Source organism: Platalea leucorodia (assembly GCF_965183815.1).
Source record: "Platalea leucorodia genome assembly, chromosome: 1".
NCBI lineage: Eukaryota > Metazoa > Chordata > Aves > Pelecaniformes > Threskiornithidae > Platalea > Platalea leucorodia.
Window position 1 is genome coordinate 22,118,355 of NC_138823.1, and position 20,256 is coordinate 22,138,610.

General features: G+C 40.5%; 1 protein-coding gene across 1 annotated transcript in view; it reads left to right on the forward strand.

Moving 5' to 3' along the window:
- DPYS (dihydropyrimidinase) overlaps positions 1 to 10,187 on the forward strand; it is a gene marked incomplete at both ends in the record, with an annotated part of 31,445 nt that extends 21,258 nt beyond the window's left edge. Inside the window, 2 exons of the mRNA XM_082304271.1 lie at positions 7,913 to 8,120; positions 10,113 to 10,187. Coding sequence (XP_082160397.1) covers positions 7,913 to 8,120; positions 10,113 to 10,187 — 283 coding nt within the window. The remainder of the gene's footprint in view (positions 1 to 7,912; positions 8,121 to 10,112) is intronic.
- Positions 10,188 to 20,256: the final 10,069 nt, after the last annotated feature.

Genomic DNA, 20,256 nt, shown 5'->3' on the forward strand with positions numbered 1-20,256 from the left:
TAATTGTCTTTTTGCCCACTGCAGCTGTGAAGGTGCAGTGTTTCTTCAAATATTTTTTTCAAACATTAAACTGTATTTTCTTACTGAGCAAGCAGATTTTAAGTTTAACCAATACTTTTTTTCTGATCTGGTACTGTTCCCATTGTTTATCCCTTTGGCTTTGCTGGGAACAAGCCTCTCTGCAGGTACAATTTTGTGAACTACATGAGTGAGTATAAATAAATCTCACTAGTGCTTGTCCATTCATTTCTCTACAAATCCTGAAGAGGGCACAAACAGCCCAGCAGAAAAAAGGATCTAGCTAATGGACTTCAACCCTTTAAGATATTACACAACGTGCAGCCTCGTGCTTTTGTTGACTCTAGGGAGTGATTTTCAATTTCACAATAGGCTAGTTCCTCTTTCTTGCTAAGTCCTTCCTCTTTTGAGCATGACTTTTTTTCTTGTTTGTAAATCTAAATCTTGTAAGAGGGAAATGCAGTTATCCAGTTCTGATTTGATGCTGTGTTGATGTAGTCTTAAAATACTGGCTGATACTGGCCTAAAGAGTTAGGCAATTGCTGAAGTATTGCTGTGAGGAACAGGTATTATCGCAATCTGTCAGAGGAAGTCTATAGGGAAGATTCTGAAGTCATTCTGAAAGGCAGTAAAGCTCTTCAAAATACAAAAACTTACATCCCTAGAAAATCAGCTGCATTTCCCCTCCCACATCATTGCACAATAGCAACATGTTGGGTGCTATCTGGGCATTAGGGATTTTCTCTTTCTAGGTTGCAAAAACCTAGTGAATTCAATGTGACACCTCTGCAAGCTGGGAGCAGTTGCAATTTAAGGTTCCACTTCCAACACTCTGCCACTTTAGCTGAGGCTTTCCTTCTACAGGTCAGCTTAATTGACTGGCCTATTTCTATAGCATTTTCTGGTAATTTCTGCAGAAAATATTATATGAACAGTTACCAGATTTGCTACTGTATTTAAAGGCTTCTAAATACTGGTTTTAGTGGGTCTGTGTGAAAGCAAGCAGTATTGGGAAGAAACACATTAAATGTATAAATTCATTAGAAACTGCATTAGAAAAGGTGGGTTGTGAGTTCTGCCAGGCTAGGTCTATTTCTTAGCTTCCTTATACTCGTTGCATATTCATTAAAGAACACACAAATACCAAAGGGACCTGTTGGTTTATTGCAGCCCTGTGCTACCAAACATCATCTTCCAGACTTCGACACCCTCAGCGTCCCGAGTACAGCCTGTGCACACAGGATTGTTTTGTGAGAATTCCTTGGAAAAACACATGTAGGCAGCAAATGTGTACTCACTGTACCATCTTATTTTAATCTGTGCTTTGATCAAGAATGTTCGCTGACTTCTTTCAGCTGCACACAAATAATATGACAGCCCCGAGTCTGTGAAACAAAAGTAACTGTAAAGACTGTTCCAGAAGAAGAGGGCAGAGTAAGCAAGGAAAAGGGAATGTCACCTGTCAGCAAGTCAGTGTCCTCTGTAGCTGATGCCTTTAGCTATTTGAAAGCAACCAAGAATACAAAATCTCTAGGGCTTGTTTCAGAAATGCTTAGCAAGGAATCTAAATACTGCAGTACCCAATTCAGACTGTGGAAAGAGCGGAGCATCCCTTGTAAAAGTAGGGGCAGAAGGTGTTAAATATCTCAGACATTCAGCTCCTGGCAGATATCAGGCCTCAATAAACTCACTCTAGCCTGTCGGAGACTTGCAAATAAGCCCTGGATCAGGCCCCAAAGGCAAGATCAAACACCTGTAGGGATAAAAACCTCATCTCGAATGGAGTTTAACTTTCTAAGTTGAGCCACTTCACTATAACAGCATGCAGTCTGGGAAGCCTCACCCACCAGTTTTTTTCCACTCACCAAATATAGCCTAGAAGTTAGCTGCTTTTGAATGCAGAGGCAGAGCTGGCTGTGCAGGTAGCAGTCTCTCACCCCATCCTCCTGGGCTCTGCTGGAGTGGCCCTCTTTGGCAGGCCCAGCTTGTGCCCCACGCGTGCCAGCGGAGCTGGGCTCAACCCTGAGCAGAGCAGTGACGGCTGCAGCCCCAAGCGCACAGCTGCTGGAGCGGGGTCCCTGATGAGCAGGGAAGGCAGGAGTCCTGAGGTGAGAAGGAGAGGGAGGAAAAGGACATGTTACTTTGTAACCTACCTGCTCTGACATGACATGGGAAGACGTGGTCTCTAGCCCCTGTTTCCAGTGTTGTTTATGCATTTCAGGGGAAACAGTGACTGGATGCAAATCAGTGAGAAGTCAGAGTGTCCCAGTCTGCTGTCATATGTTCCCTCAATGCCTTTGCTTGCGTGTGGATATGTTCATGGATAAACCTTTTGCATTTGTTAGAATCAAAATCTGCAGCCTATGTCTGTCTCATTTGTAGTCAAGTCTTCAGCCTCAACGGCTTAAATGGGAACAAGTTACAACATTTAAGCACTCTTCGCCAAGCAACTGCCTGTAATTTTTTCGTAACATGAAAGAGGAAGAAACTAAGATGTTAGCAAATGATTAGAATAAATAATGCTGCAACTGTGTTACTCTTTTGATGAATGAGCATAATTTTGAATACTGAATATATGGGTAACTGCATCTAGACACAATGAGGCAAAATGAAATAATGTGGCATACAAATATGTATGCACAGGACAAGTATGTTCTGGCATTTTCAATAGCCCCATATTCTTTTGCACAAGTGCAAGCCTGTGCATGCATGAATGTACACTAATTCACTAGAATCAGACAGAGTTCCTGTCAAAGGCCTGTTATCTCAAATTAAGGGAACATGGAGAAAGAAACAATAGGCACAAATTAAAATACAGGAAATTCCATTTAAACATAAGAAATAACTTTTTTTTTTTTTTGCTGTGAGGGTGATCAAGCACTGGCACAGGTTGCCCAAAGAGATTGCGGAGTCTCCATCTTTGGAGGTACTTAAAACCTGACTGGGTGCAGCCCTGAGAAACCTACTTTGGCTGACCCTGATCAGAGCAGAGGGCTTGGAATAGATGATCTCTAGAGATGCTTTCCAACCTCAATGACTCTGTGGTTCTGTGAACTGTAACAAAATAAGCCTCTCTGAGAAAGCATGATGTACGTTTCCCTAGTAACTTGCTGTCTTGCAAAATGTCAGCCGCTCTCTTTAGATAACTGAATCTTAGAAATGTTACCAGAAAAAACCTTTCTTATTTTCTCCTTATACAACCTTGCCTTTTTCTCTCTGGTAATTACTTCCAGATCTTCTTTAGTCATTGAATAGACTCATTTGTATTTTCCTCTTTTTTTATGCTTTTCTGCAAGCTTAATTTCTCATTACTGTTTCCCTCCTGCCTATTATACAGTTTGACAATTTTCACTTCTGTTCCGTATCAGCCTGGAGTGATTGATAGGACCAGACTGATGGTACTGTTGACAAATGAGCTAGTTACCATAATCAGAAAAATAATTTTGTTGTCATTCTCTACCCATCTTAAAATGATGAATTTTAGGAGATATGATTGCATGAAATAAAGATCCCATCCCTCAGATAAGTCACTTTGACTTGGAGCTCCCGAACATTAACTTCCTACCTCTTCTTGCATCTGTTATTTTATTCACAAATCTTCTTACTTCATATGGCTACTCAAAGGCAATGCTTATTTAAAGATATTTTTTAAGAGGCTAGGAATACAACTTTACAAATTGTTGCTTACATATATTTGCATGTGCAGTTATTGCAATTCCTTAACATAAAATAGGCCATGGGGTTTTTAATCAACGTTGTAGGCTTGTAGCTAGCATTTTTGCACATAGATTTTAAGACTTTCTCTTTCTTCTTTTTCTTCTCCCCCTCCCCCTTTGCTTTTCTTTTTAACAAAACTAACTCTTTAACATTAACAAAGTTCAATTTAAATCTCATTATAAATGAATGGTGGCTCAGGACGGCACAGAAAGGTGAACCATCAATTTATTTTTTTCTAGATTTTAGAAAAGCTGGTTAACAATATGGAGAGTTCAAAGGCATCTGAAAGTGATATGGAGAGGCAACTCGCAAAGGCTGATACTAGCCTTAGCAAGCTGGCATTTCTCACCTACCCCCAGCTCTGAAAAGCTTAGAGATTCTGCCCTGTAAGCACTGAGAGAAGTTGCTTACAGCTGAAATACTCACTCTTACATAAGTTGGTTTTCTATGGCAGCTGTCAACAAAGCAGTTGTTTTGTCTTCGACAATGGACTCAGGTCATTTTAGCTGCATTTATTACTATGTTTTAAATTAATTAATTAAGTAATTATAAAATAGGTGTCCTCCCTTTGCTGAGATGTTGAACAGCTATTTTTGCCTAAGGGCTGTTGACTACAGAATTCCTTCATATTCCTGTGCCTGGAATTTTTTAAGAAAACTGTGTGAGGTATGCATCCAATTTCCATTGAAAGTAATTAAATTCTTAATTTTCTTATGCTCCTCTTGAAAATTAAAGTGATAATCCTCACAGCAAAGTTTAGGTTCTAGAGCTCACTCTAGTCCAACATCCACCTTCACTGGGCTGATTTGGCTTCATGTCCTATGCATTATGAGGGGTAGAAGATTACTCTAATGGTTTCCCTTCATCCAGTTCCCTATCCTGCCTGACTGTAACTCACTATTTAGTATTTCAGCCTCTGACTGAGATGTAGACATGTAGACACGTTTATGATGGTCCTGGATTGTGTTTGACTTGAAATGAAAACTGATACCTCTAACTCTGTAACGAAACTTCAGGGCATAACTTTTGAGCTGACCACCTGTACAGTCTTGAATTTCACCCTACAGCTTGCTGTGTTAGTCTAATCTGATGCTCTTTTCTAAATTTCAAATGTCAGTTTGTAGTTTATCTAGATATAATATTCTAGGGGTGGTAGTAAAGCCCTTTCTTACATAGAGCATAAATAAATAGAAGGTTACTGGTCACTGAATCCTCACAGAGTCAGAGAAAATCTGGTAATTGCTCTTAGACTAAAATAATTGCTATTTGACTCTAAATTAGTTGAACAGAAGCACTGGATTGAAAAAAAACAATTTCAGAAGCAGTCTTCCTCTTTGGTACTAGAGGATATCAATTTTTATATTGATAGCCTAAAACCTCTTTGCAAGACAGGTGTGTCAAAAGCAGCTGCAGTGAATTACATAGAAATACTGATGTAAGTAAGAACAAAACAGGGCCTGCTCTCTTTGCAGTATCCTCATTGTACAGGAGAATGTTCTTTTAAATGTTGAAGTAATCATTCTGATCTCAGCCTCCATTTGAGAAAGGGTTGTCTGAAACGAAAGCCACTGTAATTTATAACCGGAATTAGAGAATTTTACCAATTTTATTTTTATACAAAAATTCCAATTCAGGTTTTCAAAGCCTGGAGTCAGAATCTGCTTTCTCATGTTGAGTAATCCCTTATGTCAGACATTACTTAGGATGCTGGAGACGGCTGTTACGTTATACTTCACTACCATGGCAGTCTTGGTTTCTTGGATTATAAATGGGTTACAGCCATTCTTGCCATCAGCTGAGTGGTCAATAGTGTCCAGACATTCGGAGCAAACATTGGAATTTCTCTAAGATTCCCAGCAAGCTGCCTGCTACTGAGATGGCTGATAGAGCAGCAAACAGGCTGTTGTATAAGGTTGCTGCGTTGTGAGCTTCAGCCCCAAGCATACCATCTAGTTCTGTTTTAATTGGGTGCTCACTTGCTACCTGAAACTTTCATTGCCATTGTTAATGTCAAAGGGTTAAATCTAAACACAGACAAATTTTGGTGATCTCCATCAGGGAGAATGCGCTTCACCTTCAGAAAGGGCAGCATGATCTAAGGCTTGTTTCAACAGAAGAGTTATAAATGAGTTCTATATGAGTTTGTTGTTGAGACAAGCTCTGGGAAATGTGTTTTGTCCTATTGTAAGGTTTATCTGTACAAATGGATATTTCTTTTAAATGTGCTAACTTCCATTAATTTTGTATCTTTTTATGAAGGACGTACTTACCTCTGAGGGATGTTTACCTCTAGTGATCCTGCTCTAGCACATTTAAACAGCTGACATGTTGAGTTGAAGGATCTTGCTTATTTTTCTGTTCGTTTGCTCAAATTACCTTTTCCATTTTTCTTCTCCTGTCCCTGTGCTATTGTGCAAATAGATATGATGTATACCCAGAGAATGCTGAAGATAATTATATTACAGTTGTTCTTACTTACTGTTCTAGCAATTGGACCCATAAGGGTGATGAAATAAGCTAGAGGAATATATTCACAAACTCTTTGTAGGGCTGTTATAACACCCATGGATAAACTTGTTTGACAGTGTTCATAGGACTGGTGAATACATGAGAGGTCTGACTTCTATTGCTCGCTCTTTCCATTGTGAATCTACACGATGATGCTCATACTAGTGAGCAGGCATGTGTAAGTTTTCTGTCCCAGGTGTGCTGAATAAGGAAAAGTTTTTATTCCTATGGGCGGATTCGCCATAGAGAGTATTTCTATATATACAGCCTTTGAAAAGTCAGTTGCCACCAAGATTTAAATGTAGCCCTTAGTAGAACCAATTTCTCTTAGTTCAAAAGAATGATGTGAAAACTAAGTATCCTTCCACAAATTCTTTTTTCTCTGTGTAAGTAATCATTTGAAATATTTGATAAGTGATTACTTTTGAAAATGGTTATACTTGAAGAGAGATACAGATTCTGTTGTGGTTTTCTCATTTTGATAAGGATGTTAACTAAAGCTTTTAAAAATTATTCTCTAAATAGATCAATATTTTAATCTATTAATATTTCATATTAGTTTTGACTTTGATAATTCTTTTGCAAAAGATGTAGTCTCTGGAATAATGTTAATCCTATATATGCATGATAGGTTTTTGATTGTGTGAGCACCCATCCTGGAAAATCCTGACTGCTAGCCAAAAGCATGAAGCTTCCTTTCTTTCAGAAATTAGAGATGACAATAAAATTATAAACTCTCCAAATTATTAAAAAAAAATCTGCAGATTGGAAAAAGGAAGTTAATAAAATAATTAACAAAAATTCAAAATCTTGTGACCCATTTTAGGTACAGTAGATGGTAAGTAGCTCAGTAGGGAAAATACATAGTAAAGGAAGTATACACAGCCTGCGCTTCCAGATGCTGATGTCAGCTCTAGCCTTGGCTCTGCCTTTAATGTAGCCAGTCAGGGTTGGAGAAATTGGCTAGAAAAATAGTGATCATAAAGAATGAGGTCTATGCATAAAGAAAGCAATAATAGTGTAGCTCAAATTAGTGCCATTGAGGTCTAAAATTATAATTTGCTAATACTCTTGGAAGAAAGGTATGTAGAAGTGTGATGTCATTATTTAGCAGCATTGAGATATTTGGGCTGTCAGTCACTGGATCAATCCAGCTCACATTAAGCATTACCAAAATTCATTACCATCTACTGAATTTCCAGTGAAACAGTCTTTGTCTTATTCGTGAGTCTCAATCTTTGAAACATTGCAGCCATACTTTTCAAACTTGAAATTGCAAGTCATTCTAGCTAAAAGGTCAGAACTTTTTCTGACCTTATTGTGCATAGATATTTGTTTGACAAGGCAGAATGAAATCATGTTATCCAAATAAAATATTACAACCTGATTTTTTTCCCACTAATCTCTTTCTAGTGGAAAATTTTGCATTTCAAGGCTGCAAAGTTCTGTCCTTTTGACTCCCTCTTCATTCTTTTGAAATGCAATTACCGTTCAATGAAATGTTAATGCTCTACCCTATTTTTACAGCTGTTCCATGATGTACTGTACAATGTCATAGTTTAATAATGCTGCTAAATTTTCTTCCTTTATCAATTTTTCAAAATTTTATAATGAAGTAAAATGCAAGGATCATAGTAATTTTGGGTGTTGTTTTGTTTTGTGAACACAGGACAATATCTGCAAAGACACATCACCAGGCAAACAACTTCAATATATTTGAAGGAATGGTCTGCCACGGAGTACCAGTTGCAACAGTTTCAAGAGGCAAAGTGGTTTATGAAGGCGGAGCTTTCAATGTCACAGCAGGAGAAGGCAAATATGTCTCCCGTCCACCATTCCCCCCGTATGTCTACAAACGAGTCAGGCAGCGGGAGCAGGTTAATTAAACTAATAAATCTCTGTAATGCTTTGTACAACATGAGGATAACTAGCTCTTGGGAAGAGAGGTTTGGGGATTCAATGGTAATTTCCCTTACTAATCAAAATCTGCCAAGGTGGGAGGAAATGAAATTAAGGACTCAATTTTTATTGCTCTTTATCTTACAGCAAAATATCATAGACTAGTTCCTTCTCTTCGGCTAGTCTGTACAGCTTGTAGACTAAGCCTGGGTACTTTTTAAAATAAACACGTCCCACCTGCAATAAAAGCGGCCAAAGTTTTGCTCATGGGTAATCTGACTAACTGCTAGATTTCATCACTGACTACTGGAAATCAAAGAGGCTTAACATCATATGGAGGAAGAAATCTTATACTGAGGAAGAGATTAATAATTTTCTCTTTCATGGATCATATGTTTGGAGCTAAACCCTGTAGAATATTGAACACTTGGCTCTGTTCCAGCAAGAATGTGTTAAAAGCTGAACATATGCAAAGTGCACTGCTGGACCAAGCAAGATAGCTCTGTTCAAGCTCTTGTTCTGTATTTTTTTAAAAGAGCAATATTGCAAAATACATGAAAATTGAATTTTCAGTGCCTGTTTACCATGGAAGCATTTATGAAGAATGCTTTTGAGTCCTTAGTGTTACTTATTGTGGGTAGGATTTTCAAAAGCACCCAGACTAAGTATATTTGAAAATCACAACCTGAATCAGCGGGATTCACTGTTGAATCAGACTATCATCCATGTGAGATATGGCCCATTGAAATGCTTCCAAGATAATTCTGTATATTTTTTCCTGCTTTTGTCTTGATGGACTGAGAAAGCCATGTAAAAGTGGCTGAGTGAGGCTTTCCTCCAAAGAGCACACTTTCAGAGGAGCTGGTGGGCTGTCTGCAAGTTGATACACATAATATTGTGGATAGGCGGGGAAGTCCCCTCGTGAGCACACAGTTTTTCCCTGGGAACTAAGAACAGAAAACAGATGATTGCTTTTGGGGTTTTTCCAAACATAAAGGAACACATTTTTTTTTGTACCAGTATAAGTCAGTGTAAATTAGATAAACTACAGATATTTTCACTTGCATTATGTTAGCATCTAACTATGCTGCTTCTGCTTTGCTTTTTATTTTGAAACCAGATTCCTCATTTAAATCTGTCCACAAACTTTCTATATTCTATTCACCTTTTCAATGTGAATGAAGGTTAATGTTTCTAGGGGAAAGGAAGGGCAAAGAAAATAATCTGTGCCTGGGCTTCCCAGACGTAGTAGAAAAGTGAACCAGTAGTCCTAACTGTGAATTTGTCCAGAGAAAAGATCTTCCCTTTCCACTGGACATTTAACTGAATTTAAACAATTGCTCCAAAGGTCATGCAATTCCATGGCCAGCTGTAGAGAAGGTTGTGTCACAGGCAAAATAATGAGAACTGCTCACCTACAGTAGACTCATTCTGCATTTCTAATCTAGATAGATTCTCTTTGCAGTGCTCCGCTTAGAAAGCATAGTCCTTCGGATTTGTCTTCAGTGGGATATGTATCACGCGCAAAGTTGTATGTGCCTGTGAGTCTATTTAATCCACTGGACATTGAAGATATTTGGTACTTTGTTAATGAGGGCTGCTTATTATTATAGCACTTTCTTTGTTGTGCAATGTTGATCCCTTTGACTTTTAATGCAAAATAAATGCCAGGTAATGGTAAGAGAAACTAGCTATTGAAACTAGATTTGTGCTGGCATTACACCAGCTTTTTGCTGGGGCATTCCTTTTCATGTAAGAGAACATGCTGCAGTTATTAAATGCTCCTGATGAAAGCTGAGAACTGAACAGTTTAATCCCAGTGTAAGGGATCTTTTCAAGAGAGAGGTTTGCTGAAAGTGTTGGGATGCATAACATACAAAGCTGGCTTATCTGCTATTTTCATTGTGTACAATTAGCAATTGCAAAGGGAAGGCAAATAATAGTAAGAGATTTGAAATACTTTATTGCAGGTCTGTCAGCCTGTTCCTGTTAAGAGAGCACCATATACAGACGTGGTCTCAGGAACATCTGTCACACCAAAATAATGGGCTCATTCTCCAGTTTTGACTCTTGCAGGTAACTGTCTCTTTTGATTAGTGAAAACTACTTTACTTAATGCTTCTCTGAAATTTCAAGAAAACAGCAGGCCGTCTAGCTTGGGACAGGCTTGTCTGAAATAGGCCCTCTCAGAAGCTGAGTTGTCTTGGTATCTTTAAATTTGATGAAAATGTGTGGCAGCCTATGTATGGAGGACCTCTTTCTGATTGGAGCCTCATTTAAAAAGTTCAGCTGAGAGAAGCAAATAGAGTTTAACTGCTAGACTGAGACATGGGTATGAAGGCCCATAGAAAACCTGAGTTCAATTAGTACCAGGAGTACAAACAGAGCATAAATGTTTGGCTTGCAAATTTACAGGAAAAAAAAAAAAAACAAAACAGCTTGATGTGAAAAATTAAATTCTCTAGTGTCCCTGTGTTACAGACAATAACTCTCCACCAATTGTGCTGCTTGAGTTGAGCTGATAGATCTGTTTTGCAAGGTCAACAGCTGTCTTCATGCAATAGAGGTGCTGCAGTCAATGCCAGCAGCGGTCTAATGGATGGCTGAGCTGCTGTGAGGCTCAGTGCACTAACCAGGGGAATAACACCCGGCACCTCCCCTTCCCTCTTCTCCAGTGTCCACAGTGCGTAGCTTGGTTATTGACACTCCCTCACCTGTATACGCTCTGATGCTCAGTAGATCTTTCTGTGAGCTGATTTACTTGCTAAGCCAGCAGAAAACAATTAGCTTCCTTTTTCTGGGTTAGTTTTCTGTTGGCTTAGTGGGTTGAACTGTCTCTCAGAAGAACCTAGCAAGGATCAGTGCAGGGCAACATATGGGTGGGATAAGGCAGCTGGGGAGAAGGACTAGGCAACGCCACCTCACTCTTTAACTGTTTAACAAGCAGAAGAAATGCTTCAGGAAAAAGTGAAAGAACTAGGTAAGACCTTCAGCAAGCACAATTGAGAAATGATGCTGCTGTATGCCAGCTGCAGCTGAAATGTTGCCTGCTACAGCAGGGGAGCTAATTAATATGGGTCGGGGGGACAGTGAGTGTCAGTAAACATGACAAAATCCAGGCTGAGTTTTTGGGTGCATAACAATGAAATCAGCTAGTCTGAGAAATGATTTCCCAATAGATGGATGTAAAGCCCCAGTTTGCACCTCACATAAAATGGGTCTGGTCGTAGTGCCAATTAATATGAGGACAGGAACAAACCTGCAATGGTGGGAGGGTGAAGTTAGCTTTTACACATTTCATTGCATCATTCCTTTAAAGCTCCCTCACTATGAACCTCATTGAGGGCATCAGTAGCAACAACGGAGTGCAGCACGCTATTTGTTTTCCTCTGTCATAAGGGAGAAAGCTTTTGTAATAGAGACGACTAAAGGTTAAAGCTGCAATAGAGTGTGGGAGCAATAATTATTCTTTCTAGCTCCTACCACTCTTTCTCCATTATTACCTCTCTGAGTGACAAATTGCAAAGCAGAGATTTTCTTTTGAAAGATTATATCATATTGTCTTTTTCTTCTCTGTAGATAAAAGCAAATGAAAAAGACCCTGCTGTCCCCACCAAAGCAGTGCATTCTGGGTCCAACAATCAGTCCACAATCGACTTCTCAAGAGCCAACATGAAACGACAGTAACCAATAAACATTATACTGGGCTTCTGCATGAAAGTTGTCACTGCAATTTCTCTTTAAAAGGAATTTTGTTATTAGAACTGGAAAATTATTTTTAGAAAATGGAGTGATAAAATAATAACTACAATTATAATGTGGCAGCAGCTCTGTAGGTTCTTGAAAGTATGTAAGTTTGGGGATGGTATTTCTTAATATTTATCTTTAGAAGGTATCAGCTAACCTATAAAGTCAAAGCAATGAGCAGTGGCCTTTAAGCACATTTTCTGCATTCTTGCTCTGTTAGGTCACAGGACGTGAATCCTAATTCTCTAATTTCATGTGTTAGGAAGATCTCTGTTGCGTTTAGCAATGCAGAGAATTCTGATAGCAGATGCGGAATTTGACTTTTTGTTTTTCCCTTCCTGGAAGGGGTCAGGTACAGAAAAATGCTGATTCAGGGGACCTGTCACTGTTTTAGAGCTGCTGCTACATCTCCCTGTCCCTGTCTTCAAAGGAGTTTATACATTTTGTCCCCGCTAGCTGCACAGCTAAGCTTTTATTGGTGTGTTCAAGTGTTTACTTTGTTACACCCTAGGCAAACCTATCCTAACCATATTGGTGAACTCACCTACAATACTGGTTTGTGTTCTGGCTTAACTGAGAGACACGCACCCATAACTTGAAGGCTTATGAAGTGGGATCACCAGAGCAAGAGCAATTAATTTCAGAAGACTTCTTTACTGAAAATGTGAGGTTTTTCTGGATGTAACTAGTACTTTGGGGTTTTTTGTAGGGAAGGATTCCTAATTTTAAAAAAATCTCATTTGCTCAATTTATCTGATTTCCCATTTGAGAGGTAATTGTATTCTTAGAAGCATGATTCTGTTACCATGTCTAGACAGGTTTTGCCTCGGAAACCTAGAAAGTTGTTTAAAGTTGCATTTTCACATGTGAAAATGTGAATTTTTTCACATTTTTTCACGTGAAAATTTTTTTCAAATTTTTTCACGTTTCACATTTTCAGCTGCCCTTCTTTTTAAGCAACTGTCACTGGGCAATATTTAAGAGAGAAACGAGGCCAACACAAAAACACCTGTACAGTGAGTTTAGTGTCCTATACGTAGAAACAGTATAACCTGTACTTCTGTGCAACCCATGGGCCAAGCAGGCACAGAATGACATTAATATTTTAAGACAGACACAGAAAGCATATGATAATTGCTGTTATGTTTAATTTGACAGTGGAAGGCAGACTTGTAGTTCCTGCTATATTCACAGGCATACAGCGATGTATGAGCTTGTATGAGAAAGCAGTTCCTACTAGGACTGTAGTTCTTGTGTCTTTAAATAGCAAAGGAGAATTTTTCTTTGTAAGATGATGGAGGATAATCATGGGGATGTTCAGTAAGAGCTAGCACAGGTTTCCATTTCTCACGTTGTCTTTGGAGTGGCAGAACAGCAGACCCAGGCATCCAGCACTGTTACGACTATTACAAGGGAATGGGGTTCACTGTTCAATGTAGACTTCTATACTGCAGTGGTCTGCATCTGTGTTTGTTGTCTAGTTTGCCTCTTTAATCAACAGAGAGAAAGGTGCTTCTGGAACACTATTCATCTCTACATCAAGATCTAAAACAGGCTAGATGAACCTGTCCAGAGTTGTTCTCCTTTGGGATGAGATGAGTAGTTTTCTTGCAATGCCAGTTTGTCTCCGTTGACTGTAAAGAGAATACAGTGTGACTAACTATGGTGCAGATGTCTACTCTGCAACCACCTTCCACCTAGCCCGTCTTTGCTTCTCAGAACTGGAGCTTTCTGGTATGAAGGATGCCTGTCTTATGTTCTGTCTCGTCAAGAGTGCATGTCGACCATGAATCCATTCTTTTTAATTAATCTTTTGCTGCCTTGGAAGAAGAGCAGAAATTTGGGAAGAGCAGGGGAAAAAGCAGGGGGGAGAAAGGACCTATTTCTACTTTTAACAATAACTTATATTTGTGGGGAGTCTTTCATCTGAGGCTTCAGGTTTTAACAATTAGTGGAGCCTTGCAATTGCATGATATACCTGTGAGACAAGTAAATATAATTGGAATGAGTTTACAGTTGTGAGAACTATGGATGCTCAAAGCTGTGAAATCACTCAAGTGACTGAATATATGTAGTTGCCTGATGTTTAACAGGCAGTATTGGCTTAAGTGAGTTGCTCAAGGCCAAAATGACTCAATTATGACAGAAATGAAACCCAGGTTGCCAGTCCTTTGGATACTGTGCACGTGCCCAGGCTTTTCAAATGTCCTTTGGGCTCTTGGGACACCTGCTGAGATCAAAGTGATACAAAAGACTGCAGATCATGAAAGCCCAAAGGAACAAAGTTACTGATTTTTCTAAAAACAGATGTTTTCACAGTGTGATAACAGCAAGTAGTTTTATGAATTATATAAAGACCCATTTTGTGAACTGAGCTCACCAAACCATGAAAGTATATCATCTGTGGAAAAATGTATAATCTTTTTAGGTTTCCTACAGATTTTTGTTAGATTAGAAATGAGGAAGCTTCTCCCTGTACAATTAGCAAAGAATTCTTGATCCCTATGTTGGTATTTACTGCTCTGTACCATGGATTATACTCCTCATAGCAGGTATCTGTTGGATTTTGTTCTTAACAAATGCCTACTTTTTAATTCCAATGACTATTTTAACTATTGTGCAGATGCCATGGAAAAAATTACCTGCATATGGTGAACTGGGATTTACACCAAAGCATCTGCTGTATTTTTACATCCTTGAGTGCAACAAGTTATTGAGCCTGTCAGGTTTGTGAAATTTGTGAGTATTTGTTTTGCCATGACACATGCAGGCCCTAGTACCTGAATCCTGCCTCTAGATACAAGGTACCAAGTAATAACCCTTGAGAAACTGTGTGACATCAAAAGTATTTCAGCTGTGCTATTCAGGCATTACTACTAAAGTTGAGATTGTCAGACTCCAAATCCCTGTGGTCCTTGTTCTTTCTCCGCTTATGTGGGGCACACTATAATGGTGGGTTCTTCACAGGGATATAATTTTGGAACTGCCCAGGTCCCTATTCCAAAACACCAGTAATGAGTGGTAGCATTGCCAAACACAGTAGGATGTCTTTTCTAGTAGGCATATAGTTAATTTGGGATGAAATGGAATTATGAAACGGATTTATGTCAGCACAGGTCCTGAACTGGAGCACTGGAAGGAGCACTGAGGGCTCTCTGAGTCCTGCCTCAGTCTCTGGACCCTGACAAGACTTCTGAATTTGCCCTACAACCTCATCCCAGCTGTCACTTGCTCATCACTTTCTCACAAAGATGTTGCTGGGGCTGTGCTGTAACTGCAGTCCTGATACAACAGATGCCCCACACGAGGTTGGAAAGCCGATTTAGAGATGACTTTTGCAGCACAGTTTCTTTGAGCCTTTCACACGGAAATAAGGCAACAACTGCTTTCCCAGATGTTTGAATCCTACCTCATTTAGCCACACTCCTCAGGCTTCTCCAGCACCTACTGAAGAAAATGTTTGCTTTCTTTGATTCTTCCTTCTGTCTGTTGGTCACTCAGCATGAGTAGACTGTCTCTGGTTGCTTTGAGAGGTGGCATTGCTGCATTAAAACCCTTTTTCTCTGAAGCAATACATCTCAGTACAGAGGAGCCGAGCATCTGTTTTGTCAAGGCTGGAACACAGAACAGCCTTTCCTTGCTTAGCACTTCTCATTGGGATTCTGCTGGTTTCCCCTCTGCTCTTGTATGGAAGGGTGAAGACTCAAATACATTGTTAAAGTAAGGAAAAAACTCTGTTAACCATATTTTTATCACTCTCCTCAGCCAGGCAGAAGTTAGGGCTCTTTAGTACCTCATTCTCCCTGGTGATGTGGATTCTAGGGGCAGGAGCAGAGAAGGAATTTGGGAGATCTGATCCTGGCATACCTAACATTGCTTTCATCCCCATCATTTGCCAGAGAAATCCTCATACGGCCAGTATGTCTTTATTGCCCGGTTGTCTGTTGGCTGTCATTTCACTGCCTGTGAAGAGCTCATGGCTGTGGTGCAAGCACCTACACCTGCAGTGCTTCTCTCTCCAGCCTGAAGTACCAGGGGATCTCTGCAGAGCAGCACTACTGGGGTGTGTAGCCTTACTGGGCCACTGGAGGGCAGGGCTGGTATTAGGTATCAGGAACGAGATGAGAAGGAAGGTGCTCTCATGCACCGCCGCACCCATGAAGCATGTTCACATATTTTGAAATCTGTGCCCATAAAGTCGTCAATAACGTGCCCATAAAGTCGACAGTAACATCCCCATTTTCAGTCTTTCAGCAAAGAGTGATCCTTTGATCCTTACTTTCCACTTTTGCGATGTAAAATAGAACTAGAGGAAAGGCTTTGCCTGTTCATTTCTTCTTTAACTGCAAGCATCTCTGGGCTATTTAAACTGTGATGAAAACAAAGTGAGTCAGTGTGACAATATTGGCAGAGCAGGAATCAGGGTGAAAGCAGTTGTAAACCCAGCATCCTCTGACTCTGCTGCAACAAAATCAGCACAGAGAAAAAAAAAAAAAGCCTTTAGCTTAGCTATGAAGAAAGCCAAGTTCGGGTGTACCGGGTGGTGATGAGGAGAGTTCCATAAACACTGATGTCGAAAGGAAACGGCCTCATTGGTACTGTAATTCAGGAGGGTCAGGAGCACTAGCATGTCTCTCTGAATTATCTTCACAAGACAATCAGGTCAGCCTTTCATTAATTTTGCAAACCAGATTTGATCCAATTGGGGGATTTTTCACAGAAAATCAAACAGCTTCTACATTAGTGAAGGACATTTAAAAAGGAAGTTGAGCTCTGCTGTGAGCTGGGGGAAGGAAGGGGATGAATGAGTCAAAAGCCAAATCCAGACGTCTCCCCAGACTCTTGTTCTGAGTGCTGGTGGTATATGAATACATTTCTGATAAGCCCTAGAGAGGAAGTTAGAGACAATGCCCAGTAACATAAAAGATATTAAAAATTTCCATTAAGCCAATAAATGAATAAATAAACCCCTTAATTTCAACTGTACCTGTAGTTCACTTGTGCTCAGCAGAAAGAAAAAATACATGCTTTTATGTATGGGGAAGGATGATCTACTGGAGCAGAAGAAAACATACCGAAAGAGGACAGAAGACTTTGACTGACAAAGACAGGGGAAAAGAGCCAAAATAAAAGGTAGGAAATGTGATGAGAGGGTAGGCAAGACAAGGAACAGAAATAATTGTGAATGGAATACTGTTTTTTTAATGTAACTTGCAGACTTAAAAAAAAAAAAAAAAAAACAGAAAAAAGAACAATGTAATCATGTGATTGAGGGTTATGGTAAACAGAGAGGCCAAAGGGAATAGCTGAACAACTTGCAGAGCAGACAGCTGAGGATAAACAAACCCCCAGACTTCCCCAGCTCACAGGACAGAAACAAATGGGAGAAAACAGAAACCAAGTAAGGTCTGCAGAGAATGAGAGGTATGTCTCAGTGTAATGCCAGGGGAGAGACAGACCTGCCTTTTCATCTGTATGACTAAAGAGGACCTCAGTTAACTGGGTATTTCTTTGGCTCCCTTCTCAACCACAGGGCAGCTGAAGGAATAGACCTAACACTGTAGATTGGGGTAAGAAATGTTCTACCACTGAGATAAAGCTCAATGTCTTTGAGGCACTGAATGTGAATTTGTTTTAGAATTTTTTAAAAAAATTGCAGAATGTGCCATTTTCCCTGGTACCCCAGGTGTAGGGAGATGGGGAAGAGCAAACATTTGCCTGCCATCCAGCTCACCTTCAGCACATGGGTATGCATGTGTAGTCACAGAAGCAAACAGTGCATTAGTCCACTCAGGTGCACGACTCCAGTGTGAGTGTAATGGCAGCACTGTTTGTGAGGTGGCACACTGGTTCTGCCACAGCACATTCACAAATGAACATTGCTGTGCATGTCTAACACGTTTTCTGCAATGCTTTCTCTAAAAGCCACCACAGAGTGGCTGAGGCTGGCAGGCACCGTTAGAGATATCCATTCCAACCCCGCTGCTCTGAGTTGCTCAGAGCCATGACTAGTTGGGTTTTGAGCATCTCCAAGGGTGGAGATGCCCATAACCTCTCTGGGTATCTGGCTCCAGTTTTTAACTTCCCTCACAGTAAAAAAGTTTTTCTTATGTGTAGCTGATATCCCAGTCAGGTTCCTGGCCTTATGTTTGGAAACAGCTTCCAGTGGAAATGGCTTCCAGTGGAAATTGCTCCATCACCTTCCCACAGACTGAGGTGAGGCTGACAAACCTGTAGTTTCACAGATCCTCCTTCTTGCCCTTCTTGAAGATGGGAGTGACATTGGCTTTCTTCCAGTGCTCAGAAACCTCTCTTGATCACCATGACCTTTCAAAGATAATCGAGAGTCACCTCACAATGACACCAGCCAGTACCCTCAGCACCCATGGGTGCCTCCCATCATGTCCTGTGGGCTTAAGTATGTCCAGTGTGTTTAAGTGCTCTCTAACCATGTCATCCTCCACGGGGGTAAGTCTTCCTTGCTCCAGACCTTCCTTCTGGTCTGCGGGGCCTGGTGTGGCTGAAGGTCAGTCTTACCTGTAAAGACGAAGACAAAGAAATACCTTGGGCTTTTCCATGTCCTTTGTCACTGGGAGTAGGGTCAAGCATCTAGGTAAAATGTTTACCAGAGCTGAACATTTTGTACTGAATTACAAATAGCTTCCCAAGAAGGATTGCCTTTTATCACTGCCATGACTCTTGCCAATTTGAGGGAGCAGGCTAAGCAATACTTGGTAAGCTGCCCTGCCAGTCAGTGGTGGGAGTCCCAGCATTCAGGTACAACACTGTTCTGTAAACCCTGCAAGGTCTCACCTATCCTACCAAGGACTAATGTCTCTTTTTCATAATCAGTCATTCCCACTAGGCGTAATGTCTTTAAGTAAATACACAGTACAGACATGGCATCGTCCTGAGAGTGTACTCCCAAACTCAAAATCCTAACACATTTAGGCATCTATCCCAACCACTGACCCCCATCTGAGTCATTTCAATGAACCATTCCCGTGTGCTGCAAAGCTTTCACTTGCTGCTTGCAGAACAACAGAGAGAAAAGGTATGCTGGGTAGCTACACCCCATCAAACAGGAAAGGCAAGAAACTCCAAGGCAAATTTTGCCTCCTGATGCCAAGTGAAGCGGGTAGTGTTTTGTGGCAGTGCTGTCAATCAGACATGCCCCCACCTTGGGGCATTGTAATCAGTAGGAGATCAGGGCTTCTCACCACATGCTCCTTCGGGACTGAAAGGAGCACATCCAACTCCTACCAGCAATGAACTTGTCAGGACTCAGCCAAAAATGCTCAGCTCTTCTGATATTTAACTCCTTTTCCCCTTTCATCTGCAATTCTAGCAAGAGTGAAGTAATATATCCTCTTGTCAATAGTACCTGGACAGCTAGTCTGTTTTGTGAAAACAAATTCAGAGCACCATTCATTTTGCTCCTTTTTCACCAGGATGCTTTTTGCTACTGGTCCTTGACAGTAGCACCTGGGGATATAAATGATGTTCTGCTACTCTCCAGGGCTGTCCCACTTTAGCAAAAGAGGACATAGCCAGGCCACTCAGAGACATTCAGCACAACCCTCAATAATGCATGGCATTAATCTAGCACCCCATTTTCTAGAGACAAATTGTTGGCACACTGGCAACCTGAACCACTTGTGTTCATGCAGGAGTGATACTTTGTTTGGAAGACCCAGAGAAAAAAAGGCTTGTTGTTTTTCAGTGTTTCAGGTGGAAAATAACTTCTGACACTTGCTACTGGAAAGTTTTATATAAGCCTTTATTCATTCAGATAACAGAGACTTTGATCAATGGCTGTCCTGGGACTGTGCACATATTATAGAGGGACAGAGTAGTTTGCTATTCTTATGCAACCTAAGGAAGGAAGTTGGCTGTGGCTGAAAATCAGGAGTGCACTGCGTGTTGGGTGGATTTTTAGCTCTACGTTAAATCTCTAGTGCCATGTCAGTCAAACCATTCCTATGTCTTCATGCTCTTAGCATGTGTTCTTGTGTCGTATGAAGGTCACATCACCAATGTTAGTTGAATAGGTGAAGCACTCTGTATTGGCTCAGTTTTGTTTCATTGAACTCCATGGTGGCTTTAGCAACATAATTAAGCCCATTTTTGCCACTTCTACAAGCTCCCTCAAACTGCAAGATTTGAAACATTGTTCACCTCTGCTCATATGCCCCTACACCTCAAAACGAGCTTGTTTGCACCCACAGCACCTGATTCCTCTGTATTCTCACTTCTGCGCATGCTACGTTACTTCTGTCATGATCATCAAAGATACAGGACAATCTGCACTAGCGATACAGTCTACGGATACGTGAAAGTGGGAGACTAAGACCAAGTGAGGAATTC